The following is an 11,334-nucleotide window of genomic DNA, read 5'->3' on the forward strand; positions in this document are numbered from 1 at the left end:
CTACTTCATTTATCACATGGTTCGTGACGGTCCAAATCAGTTTGTAATCGTGCACTATCATTTAACATTATCACATCGGAACAAAGCAATGATTCTCACCTGAGTTTGGCTCCTTCACCAATTCCAGCGTGGTTACTGGATCTTTTCTGTTAAATTCCTGCCTCACGTCAGAACATTTGATTTGTTGAGCATTTGATTCAGCGGCCAAGCAAGACAAAATGAAACTCGCGGCGAATAATAAATACAATATTTGGCTACCCATTCTTAATCCAAAAATCGATTTTTTGGTATACAACAGTTTACCACAACAACACTCTTTCACAGCCATGTTCTTAAATTATATTGCAATTTGCACACACTTTTAACGTTTCATAAATAAGAATTACAGTAAATTAATTTTAATTGAAACTCAATAAGCGGCAGTTTATACGCCATAAGCACAATCCACTGTAATTCAACTGCGATCCATGATGGTCGCGGCCAGACTGCGCTTGTCGTCCTCGGATCGGAAGTTCACGGAACGAAAAGCGTTTATGAACAGTGTTGCTAGACTATAAAATAGTTGTATTAAATAATCATTGGAATCAACAAATATTTTAAGTGTTGATTCTTCATTTACATATTGAAATATTTCATTCACTTATTGGTTCTTTACATAAGGGTATGTTTATCTAAAAATAATAGTACGTAGGTATTTTTGGAATATTTTGAAAGTGAATGAAATGTGTTTCGTTCATTCTAGGAATTTTGACATATATATGTCATTAATTTGACATTGATTGATTATAATGATTGTTGAATTGACTTTTTTGGTTTGGTTGGTTGAAATTGTAATTTGTAACTTTTTGTTTTTTATACAAATATTTTATAACATCTCATGAACAGTAATCATAAATTTAATAAGCACACTAGGTTTAGTTAAGTGTAAAAATACTTATAATTCTTTTTAAAGATTTACGACAAAAGTGAATATCAAGGTTCAATTTTATGTTGTGAATTTTACATAACAAACCGGCTCCGTCATGAGAGTTTATTTGCTAAAGACCCTTGCAAATGTCGTCGGTAGGAGATGTTACTCTGCAGCGAGCTACAAGAAGGTCACTCACTGTATATTCGATATGGATGGGTTATTACTTGGTGAGCATTGGGCAGTCGACCTTTCCTATTGTAGTCAATGCTAATGAAATACAAGGTTATATTTATATATCCACTTACATAATAATGCTAAAGAAATAAATAATAGCGTGATCGAAATATAACTTATTTACATACAGGTTTTAAAATATTTAAGTTTCACTGATAAATACAATTTTCTTTAAATTACCATGTAAGTGTAGTATGACATAGATTTTATAGTTCATATTTTCTCTACTTTTTATCTTTGGTTTCCAGAACCTGAAATAACTTATTCTAGGCTATTCTTGTAATTTTATTCTTCCTGTTTTGAAGAGTGTTCCGTTCTGTTCATTGAAGGGGACACCAGACTCAAGGGTGTTAATTGCTTTACCTAAGCTTGTAGCTTTTAGACAAATACTAATATATTTAATAAAACTTAAATTTAATAAATGGAAATACAATGACCTGAAAACCTGTGAAGGCCTATTCAAAATAAAATATTGTTTCTGATTTCAGCACCAAATTTTATAACGTTAGTACAGCCATTACAGTCAAAACAATAAAAAAATAATTACTATAACTAATATTTTTTATGCACAAAGAATATTATGAATTTCAGATACAGAACAAGTGTACAAGAAAATGATCACCCAAATTTGTGCCAAATACGGCCATGAGTACACCACAGAGCTCATGATGAAAGTGCTGGGGGGCACAGAGCAAAGGTTGTCCGAGATCCTGTGCAAGGAGTTACAGCTGCCAATCACGCCGAAGGAGTTCCGAAACCAATTGTTGGACTTGGGAGATACTATGTTAGCCGGGACACCCCTTTTGGATGGTAGGTTACAATTTAAAAAAAAAATAAAGTGATGAAAAAATTAACTTTCAAAATGTGACCCCAACCCATGTTTCTAAAACTAACTCTTAACTGAACCAGTGCAATTAAGCAATATTTGTAATTAACATGAACATTATTTATGGAAACAAAAGTTATTTATCAGAATTCATGAGAATTTGTTTGAAGCTCTTTGAAAGTACATATCCACCAGTCTGAAAATTCTTCATCAGTATCTCCTTGTAACACATAGGTTCAGTCCAGGTACTATTTGTCTCAAGAAGGTATTGAAATTGAGTATGTAACTACAATCATTTCATGGTTTTAAAGTTTACCCTGTAGTCATTTCTTACTCATTACAATATGTATGTAGGAGGCCATCTCACACATGAACATGGGACTCTAATTCCCATAAAAATATTGTTCTTGTAGAATCTTCTGTAACATTTGTAATGTGTACATATGCCAGAATGCCTTCAATCTGAAGGCAAAAAACAATGTTGTACCAATGTTATTCTTTGATGCACATGATAAAAATAAATGCAGGACGAACTATGTTTACATGAACTTAATTTATTATTGAATAAACACTAAAAATATTTTCTGCTTTTCTAATCCTTGGATGGTGGCTTTTTTGACGCTTGCCAAGTTTATGTCAATGCAGAAATGTGAAAAAGCTGTACTAAAAATCTGTCCTATGTAGCAAGTGTCAGGGGTCTTCAAGCTTTTGTTTTTGTTTTTACTATCTATGAAATTATCTTACACTCATTCATTATCATTTGATTATATTGCAGTAATAATACACTCCAAATATCTGGTGACGCACGTGAAATTATCTTCGCCATTTTAAAGCTAAAGTAGGTTTGAACCAAAGGAAGAACCTACTATTGCTTCAAAATTTATTGCAATATATTTGTATCACGACACTCCACACAATCACGTCTTATCGATAACGGGGTTATTAGACCATAAAATCTCAAAAATACCTGAGAGGCCACCTCCAGCTATCTAAATGATGGAATTGGGATCCCAATTTATTAGCCTTTCCCTTCATTGTCATTTTCAAAGGTATTCGCACTAAACGACATTGCCAATCTGTAGTGCCCAATGTATAGTGGGCTCAAAAATTTGCTGTGCCACCTCACCTTAATTGGTGTATGGGAGGTGGCCCAGGTATCTGCTGACCGTGTGTACGATACGAGAACTAAAAGTAACCTACCAAAATTTATACTCATTTTCAGGTGCTGAAAGATTAATACGTCATCTACATAAAACGAAAGTGCCTTTCGCGCTCGCTACGTCTTCCAGCGAACGCTCCGTCCACACTAAGGTCGCCGCTCATAAGGAACTGTTCTCGTACTTCCACCACATGGTCATGGGCAGCACAGACAAGGAAGTCAAGTTTGGGAAACCCCACCCGGATATATTCTTGGTGGCCGCTTCTAGATTCCCGGATAAGCCTGATCCATCTAAGGTTAGCTTATTTTTTTTTCTAAGCAAACTTGATAAATCAGAATTTTCTAATGTAATACACACACATTATGTTTTAATGCCTTACAGGGTAAACAGATTTACTAGTCTTAGTGGTCGGCTCTGTCTAAATTTTGTATGTATGATATAGGTAGTAAATTTATGTCAAAATTTGCATCATGGGAACGCGCGTGAAGCTGCCGGCAAATGTTAGTGCTACACATAAATTATTTATCTTTTCCAGTGTTTGGTATTCGAAGATTCTCCGCACGGTGTGACGGCAGGAATTGATGCTGGCATGCAAGTAGTGATGGTGCCTGACCCCCACCTGGACAGGCGGCTAACCAATCACGCGACGATAGTGTTGCCAACATTAGCGAAATTCCAACCGGAGCTGTTCGGGTTGCCAGCTTTTCAGTGACGTTAGTTTAAGCGTATTTAGTTGGTAAGTTTGTTGTGTTTTTGTTTGGTCGGATCTGTAAATTGACTCAATTTACGTTAGTAATGTTTATAAAAAATGTTTTGCTTAAGACATCATCACGATTTTCAAAATAACAGAGATGGATAAGTTCTCGTTGATTGGACAAAAGTTAACATTTAGAAAATAATTGTATGCCAATATTTACTGATAGTCTCAGTGAAGAGTTATTTTCATTAGGCAGTCTTTATTTTGAGTGCAACATTAAAAATTTTAACAGGCAGCTTGTTTGGCCACCTATTTTTTTTTAAATCTTATCCAGTAGCATAAAAACAATTTTTCTGAATACTTTTACAGTAAAATAACACTGTAATACAGGGAGATTGCATTATTTTGTAGTATCACTGAAATCTGAATAAGAAATTTACATAACGGTGTTTTGTGTAAATAAATCTGTAAATCTTATGGCTATGTACAATGATGACTGCAATGAGCTTATTGAAGGCCTATATAACCAATGATGTAAGCTGTAGTTAATTGTGTATTTTGTCATTCATTTTACTAAACTCATTTATTTATTACAAGTTTCATACCATTAATAAATTGTATCACCGAGAATTTAGAAAGCAACCATTTGTAATAAACCACCATGTGGGCCTTATGAATGTTTGTCTAGTTGTAGTAAGAATAGCTGCCATTAGTTTTTTAGAATTTTACCCATTGTTATTGTTATTTACATTAAGATTTTAAAATAAATTATTATTTTTATTTATTGTGTTTTATTTTCTTATGAGATTTATGCAGGGATCATGGCAAGTGGATGTAGTCTCTGCTTACCCCTCCGGGAAAATGTGTGACTTTGTGTACATACATACATTAAACCACGCCTTTTCCTGGAGGGGTGGGCAGATATTACATCTTTCCATTTAGACTTAGACCCATTAGACAATACATTATAAATATTTAGACTGCTATTGTATGCATTTGATGTAATGACAAATTACATAGAATAGACCCTTAGCCCTGCCTACTGTTGTTTGATACTCTACTATCGATGGTTGAGTAAAAGCAAAAGTATTGATAGGCCTAATATTGTAGATGATATTCAAGGTCAAATATTTACAGTTCGGCAATGCTAGCTCTGTCCTACATACTTACATATAATCACGTCTATAACTCTTGCGGAGTAAGAAGAGCTAACAGTCTAGAAAAGACTAAAAAGCCAAATTCAGTTGTATAGATAACTGATGGAGTTGAGATACAAAGTGACAGGTTGCTAGCCTATCACCTACAAGATTTATATGCCTCTCAAGACATCCATGAGAAAGATTGGGTGTAATAAAAATAGGTAGATTTAAAAAAATACTAGTTGGTAAATTCTAACGGCTATATTGTATTTACATAATAAATAAAAGATTGCTTTTTCACTTAACTAGTTGTTTGATTGCTGACAAAACATCGTTCGCAGAGAGATTTGTAAGAGGCACACTGCGTTCAACTCCTTTTTCTGAAATGCCAATAAAAAATATTAGTTGTATATGGTGGGGGTGGCTCCTTATTGAATTTACTTTGCAGATGTAATACTAAACTACATAAATACTTTTATTAGATACATTTAATTTATTAGCTATTTGATACTTTTAACTGTTGAATACTGAAAATACCTGAGTGATTAATTTAGAAATGTTGTTGTGATTTTTAAACTTATGTTGTAACTATGAATTATCACATAGAAAAAAAATACTTAAAACTAAACAAGGACATTACTTTGTATTCAAGTTTTATAATTATAAATCCTCTTACTCTAGAATTGGAAAAACAAAACTTTAGAGAAAATTAACTATTACTTTATTTAGTAAAACTTTATAAAAATATATCAGCGAATTAGAGATTTTATTGCACATAGAACTTGGTCCTTCGACATTTCATTGAGTGAAACAAACACTTCATAGCCTTTTTCTGAAAGGAATTAACAATTTAAAAATCTAGCAGTGGTTGCTGGCATTTCTGTAAGTATGTATTTTTATTGCTTTTTTTGCTAGTTAATGGAAAATAATTTACTTCCAAGAGTATTAGATATCATTTTTGAGCAAAGATTATAATAAGAGAAGTCTAACACATTGTTATTTCACTGTACATGCGATAGTGCAGATTTAAGTCTTCGCTTCATGTTAAAACTTGAGTCACCCAATTCAGAATCAGGGTCAAAATGTCTAAGGGGAGGATGTTACTGGAACTAATGCCAGGAAGAAAAAGATGTGATAATCTGCTTATGCACATTTGGTGTTCTTTTGTCCTTCTTCTTAATTATTCACTCCTGATGGAGTGGTATGGTTTGTTGTTGTTTTATATAAAGTAAGTTGTAGTAACAAAAAATAAGAACATACTGCGATGACAACAATAACTTTGTAAACATACCATAGCGAGCCCATACGCGAGGTTGAACGCCACTGCATTCGCGAATCAGTATGGGGAAATTAGGATTATCCTTTTTGATTTTCACATAATTAGATTCGATGAATTCCCTGAAAGAATCAATTTAAAGTTAGCAGAATAATGGAGGTTAAGATTCTGTTTATGTAATCATTAAAACACTTTTTATTTACCTCACTCCTTCTGATTGTCTACTTGTTTGACACAAATGAATTCTCAATTCTTTAAGCACTCCTCCCAAACGAAGGGCCATTTTCGCTGTAAAAATTAATAATTTTTATCCTAAAATCTGATGATTTTATTATCTGTGACTTTCTTCGATTTTTGTATTTTTGAGATGTCAAAATTGTCAAATATATACATTTTGACATTGACACGATATTTTGTTGTCACAAAAAATTTGAAAAATAATACGAGGCTTTGCCCCCATGAGGTTTTGCTCAATAAGGTAATTTTGGTTCGTTGTTTTCATTTCGATCAAGCACGCCCTAGAGTTTAAATTTCCGTTTTTTATTTTTGGTTCATTAACTTTGCACTTTGTATGTGAGACGGACACACAAAACCTCGGATTTTATACTGGCCATTTGGAGCCATTCGTAGGAATTTCTCGAATAAAAAATTTGCGCATATTGTCTACTAGGAGCAGACAATATGGGCTACTTTTCATACTACTTTACATATTGTCTACTAGGAGCAGACAATATGGGCTACTTTTCTATTCGGAAGGTCAACGAAGAACTCTCTAAGCATCATCGAAATGCCTAGTCTATCTCTGTGCATATATTAATCGCACTAGCAGTTTTTGAGTATCACACATAGATGATATATCACTACGCCTTTCCCCACAGGAGTAGGCCGAGATTATGGATTTTAAGTTGGTATTCTTCATCTATAGAGAGAAGTGAAAAACTCTTATCAGCTCACTTTTATTTAGTTTGTGACGACATCTCTACGCGTCAATCACGCGACGCTATCATCAGCCAATAACAGCAAAGAGTCCAAATCGTGCAAGCGAAGATTACACGGATTGGAGCATATACAACCTCAGATACAACATCGTTGGAGTCGCGGTCCCTAGGCATTAAGAATTGGAATATAAAGTTTAAATCACCAATACAAAAAAAAAAAGGAAAACAGCTACAATACAATAAAATAAGGTTTTTTTAATTAACAATTTATTGTAATTTAATACTCAATACATCAATTTCATCTTTTGTACATTAAAATCTAAGTACCAAACAGTAATGATTCAATGTTAATCTAAAGCAACAGCACTTTCTATAAACATCAATTGAAAAATCTTTGACAAGAATGTTACAAAGAAAATAAAATCACTACTTTTGTGTACTAAGCCTGATTGAGTTTAAAAAAGTAAATAAATGTTATGTGTGAATTTTATGCTTCCTTATTTCCACATTATTTTGTTCAATGACAGGATTTATGTATAGAAAACCCATACCGCTTATATTATATCAGAAATCACAGGTCACACTTAGTTTCAAAAGTTGTCACATTTAATGTAAATAGTTAATATGTTGTATAATTTCAAGGCATTTCGAATTCTACTAGGAAAAGACTGAATTAATATTTAAGTAAGAAGATTTTTGTAGGTAAATGTAAAGCAGTGATGAAAAGAAATGTTTGCGATCAACAAGCCAATTGGTCTGCAATCATTGAATATAAAGGTTAAAAAAAACTGATTTATATTGGACAGTGCAAGTAATAAAATTTTATATTTCAAAATATTAAACACAATAACCGCACTGCCATTGAAAGCTGAAGAAAAAAGAAAAATCTAAGCGTTAACACTAAAATCGTAATATCATTAATGTGTATATACATATTTACATCTTAAATTTAAATTTTTACTGCTGTACTAATCTAATAAATAACGTAAGAGAACCTTGTTGAAAACTCGAAAACATTTAAATATCTCTTACAATATGTATCTTCAATAAGAAAAATATATTTTCACAGATTAACGTAAGCCACGCCGCGGGCGAGCGTAGCGAGGCGTGTTGATAATAGCTATTAAACCTTTATTATTCCTAAATATTCGGAATAATAAGACTGTAAAAATGGTAAGTACTATTGTACGTGTCGTCGCAACTGATGGTTATCACCACCATTAATCGCTAAAACGTTTTTACCTTATTTGACAACTGCGTGCGTTGCAAGACATTATGGCATACTATAGTCTTATTTTACTTAGTAGAACGATGTTCGCTTACTTCACTCTCACCTACAGTGTCACCACTTTTATAAGTAATATCCGCGAACTGGACTATTCGCTATTTTGAGTGAGAAATATAGCAGGAGAAATTTTGTTAAGATTAAGATTTATTTAGAGAATTGTTGTTAGATTTTATGGTTAACATGCTTGTAATAAGATCGTTATTTTATTGAGTATTTGATTCATTGTGTTATCAGTATGATTCGTGGATTCGGCAGTAGCTTTCCCTATTCTGGGAATATTGCCAAGTCAACTTATAGACGTGGTAATACTGTTTCTAGCTGTCGCTGTCGGTATGAACTGCGCCTTAATGTCTTACCCTTACAAGGTAAAAGGGAACTTGATCAACAAGTAGGTATATACATGAAAATTTATCTAACGGACGAAAAGTTCAAGAGCACTATACAGTAGAGTGAACAAGGCTATGTCGCAGAATCTGCAAGTCTTTGATAATTGTTGTGCAATTCCCTACTAGAACATCCTTATGTTGTGAGCATCGTAAAAGAGGTCTAAAGCAATAAGCACTTTTACCACTTTGTTAAACAACCGTGATGCAAAATTGAATGCTGCACAAAGTTTCAAAGCAGCATTGCTACTTACTACTGCTACTTACAATTTGTGTATTTATTTAAACAATATTGCACTTGAAACTGTATAAAATGGCCTATGGCATTCTCTGCCAGTGGAATCATTAGAACATGTTTTTACTAGGTGGTGCAATAAAAACAAAATAAATAACCATTTTCAATGATATTAACTGTCTCTTCAAAATAGGTGGAACTAGATTTGAGCCAATCATAAGTTTCAATTCAACATCTGTTAAAATCATCTGTTCTCATCACTAGATCAAAAATAAGTCACTGAATTAGTATTTTTAGCACAGTTATTCACACTTGAGATTCCACAACACAGTATAGTGAACTATAACAACAATAGTCATGGTACGATGACCAATCATAATTTAAACAACATTAAAAGAGTTCCTTGAATTAGTCAGCTACACAACTCGAATACAATCAATATTACGATCCACTCCAGTGTACACAGCTCTAAACCATAGAGTACAAAGCGAGAGAGCATTAATATAATGTATGCTTTTAGTCCTGTTGCATGTGGTTCGTTGTATTCAATATCAACGATTGATTCATCGTATCTCGCTTCGTACTGGTAGCTGTTCAGTATCAGCTAGCCAGACGCCGGTTCTAAAGCTTTTATCCCATCCGCATTGAGTCCTTGTTTCTGGCACCACTCGACGAAGTCGTCTATGAGGACTGGCCATGCACCCTCTGCATCATAGTTACTCATACAGTCGTCTATTTGCGTCGCAAAGTCTAAGAGTAGATTCCATGTGTCTTTTGGTATGGATCTTTTATGATTGTCCTGGAAAATAAAAAAATATGTTGAAATAGAGTAACAGAATCTGACCAGGAGTTTGTTTTCATCAGAAAATGAATCATGCTTAAAAGTGTAGTTTGTAAGAAAATTTATGTTTAGGGATTACAACATTTATAACTGTATATTTAATAGATTTACTAGTAGGTTATCCAAATAGAGGGGGAAGATATGTAAGCACCATGTCAACATTAGCGAAAAGCCCCAAAGACCACCAGTAAATATGAACAGTTGTTTTTTGGTATAATACATTCATACATATAATCACGTCTATATCCCTTGCAGGGTAGACAGAGCCAATAATAATTTTGGTAAAAAAGATATGATAAGAAGGAAGTATGCAAAGATCGTGGCAAGTGGAAAGAGGTAGTCTCTGCCTACCACTCCGGGAGAGGCGTGATTTTATGTTTGTATGTATAAAGGATATACATATAAAGGATATAGATATATAGGAAATAGATATACACATAAATACTCAATACAAACAAATATTAGCTCATGACTTAACAATACAAACCGTGAGAAACTTGCACCAGGCATCAAGGAACTTAAACCTCCCTCGGAGCACAATATTCCAATACGCTATTGCCATATCCAACTCCAGTCCCTTCTGTCCTGGATTCTTAGCGTAATTAAAGGTAAACTGATAGAAGTCTTTAAATTTATTTGCATCCTTTATTTCAGTTTCCAGTGTAGGTAATTTAGCTTTTAATTTGTCTATGCTATCGACCCCCAATTCTAGAAAGCCAGAAGTGAACTCCTCTTTCGTAAATTCACATTGCACAGCTGCCTTACATTTCCATGCTATAATTAGAACTAAAATTGATTCAGGGCTAAGATTAAGGTCTTCAAGGAACTTCATAACTCCATCCACTGTTATTTTATCGACTTCATGCTGATCTCTGTACTTCGTGAACAGTTGGTCCAACTTTTTTCTGTCCACTGAAGTCTTAACAGGGTCCTTGTAGTAAGCTTCAGGGTTTTGAAAGTAGTTATCGCTAGCCAAGTCCAGTTTCCAATCATTCTGCGATAAACAGTATATGGCCGTCGACTCGGTGGTCTGCGTAAATGCGACGAACTTTTTAACTTTGTCCCGCTGTGACGATTTTAATTTATTCTGTAAGAAAACGCAAGAACGTCATAACCTAGGAAAACTGCAGATCTGTCAGATTTATTGGTAAGTTTAACAAAATTATTTGTATCAATTCATAACTACATAATTATTATCTTTAGCTTAGAAGGTAATACGATTACTCACCATTTTCGATGAGTTATTATTATTTTCTAATAACTTTCACTGTTATTTCGACATCGGAACCAAAGTGAAATAACAACCATAGAGAATATTTATCTCATTTTTTGGATAAAATGTTGTCATACTTATAATGAACATTTCATGTCTTCGTTGAGAAATATAAGGTTTAAAGAAGCCAACGT

At 33.6% G+C, this 11,334-nt stretch overlaps 4 protein-coding genes across 6 annotated transcripts in view; 1 reads left to right on the forward strand and 3 right to left on the reverse strand.

The window, feature by feature from the left end:
* Positions 1-513, reverse strand: part of LOC106137310 (glypican-6) — a 73,449-nt gene extending 72,936 nt beyond the window's left edge. For both annotated transcript variants that reach the window (XM_013338120.2, XM_013338119.2), the window contains exon 1: positions 100-513. In XM_013338120.2, the coding sequence (XP_013193574.2) occupies positions 100-328 (229 nt within the window). In that variant the 5' untranslated portion in view covers positions 329-513. The remainder of the gene's footprint in view (positions 1-99) is intronic.
* Positions 514-795: 282 nt separating this feature from the next.
* Positions 796-4,607, forward strand: LOC106137295 (probable pseudouridine-5'-phosphatase). 2 transcript variants are annotated; one of them, XM_060954509.1, is made up of 4 exons: positions 796-1,192; positions 1,736-1,954; positions 3,193-3,425; positions 3,666-4,607. In XM_060954509.1, the coding sequence occupies exons 1-4, from the start codon at positions 1,054-1,056 to the stop codon at positions 3,840-3,842; spliced, it is 768 nt and encodes a 255-aa protein (XP_060810492.1). In that variant the 5' UTR covers positions 796-1,053; the 3' UTR covers positions 3,843-4,607. The 2 variants fall into 2 exon arrangements, with proteins under 2 accessions (XP_060810492.1, XP_013193555.1); XM_013338101.2 differs by having other exon boundaries at positions 797-1,137.
* Positions 4,608-5,212: 605 nt separating this feature from the next.
* LOC106137298 (NADH dehydrogenase [ubiquinone] 1 alpha subcomplex subunit 2) lies at positions 5,213-6,613 on the reverse strand. Its single transcript, XM_013338105.2, has 3 exons — positions 6,446-6,613; positions 6,258-6,364; positions 5,213-5,346 (listed from the first exon to the last, which is right to left on the reverse strand). Exons 1-3 carry the CDS (start codon positions 6,523-6,525, stop codon positions 5,264-5,266), a joined length of 270 nt encoding a protein of 89 aa, XP_013193559.1. The 5' UTR covers positions 6,526-6,613; the 3' UTR covers positions 5,213-5,263.
* Positions 6,614-7,444: 831 nt separating this feature from the next.
* LOC106137311 (DCN1-like protein 1) lies at positions 7,445-11,257 on the reverse strand. Its single transcript, XM_013338121.2, has 3 exons — positions 11,156-11,257; positions 10,415-11,014; positions 7,445-9,885 (listed from the first exon to the last, which is right to left on the reverse strand). Exons 1-3 carry the CDS (start codon positions 11,156-11,158, stop codon positions 9,691-9,693), a joined length of 798 nt encoding a protein of 265 aa, XP_013193575.1. The 5' UTR covers positions 11,159-11,257; the 3' UTR covers positions 7,445-9,690.
* Between the last annotated feature and the right edge of the window lie 77 nt (positions 11,258-11,334).

The sequence above is a fragment of the Amyelois transitella genome, chromosome 4 (genome assembly GCF_032362555.1).
Source record: "Amyelois transitella isolate CPQ chromosome 4, ilAmyTran1.1, whole genome shotgun sequence".
NCBI lineage: Eukaryota > Metazoa > Arthropoda > Insecta > Lepidoptera > Pyralidae > Amyelois > Amyelois transitella.

Excerpts from the sequence above, each read along its gene's own strand:
- LOC106137295 (XM_060954509.1), top strand. The coding sequence starts at position 1,054 with ATGTCGTCGGTAGGAGATGTTACTCTGCAGCGAGCTACAAGAAGGTCA. Across the intron at positions 1,955-3,192 it reads CGGGACACCCCTTTTGGATG|GTGCTGAAAGATTAATACGT; the intron begins GTAGGTTACAAT and ends ACTCATTTTCAG. Across the intron at positions 3,426-3,665 it reads ATAAGCCTGATCCATCTAAG|TGTTTGGTATTCGAAGATTC; the intron begins GTTAGCTTATTT and ends TATCTTTTCCAG.
- LOC106137298 (XM_013338105.2), bottom strand. The coding sequence starts at position 6,525 with ATGGCCCTTCGTTTGGGAGGAGTGCTTAAAGAATTGAGAATTCATTTG. Across the intron at positions 6,365-6,445 it reads AGACAATCAGAAGGAGTGAG|GGAATTCATCGAATCTAATT; the intron begins GTAAATAAAAAG and ends TGATTCTTTCAG. Across the intron at positions 5,347-6,257 it reads TCGCGTATGGGCTCGCTATG|AAAAAGGAGTTGAACGCAGT; the intron begins GTATGTTTACAA and ends TTGGCATTTCAG.
- LOC106137311 (XM_013338121.2), bottom strand. Across the intron at positions 9,886-10,414 it reads CCTGGTGCAAGTTTCTCACG|GACAATCATAAAAGATCCAT; the intron begins GTTTGTATTGTT and ends TTTATTTTCCAG.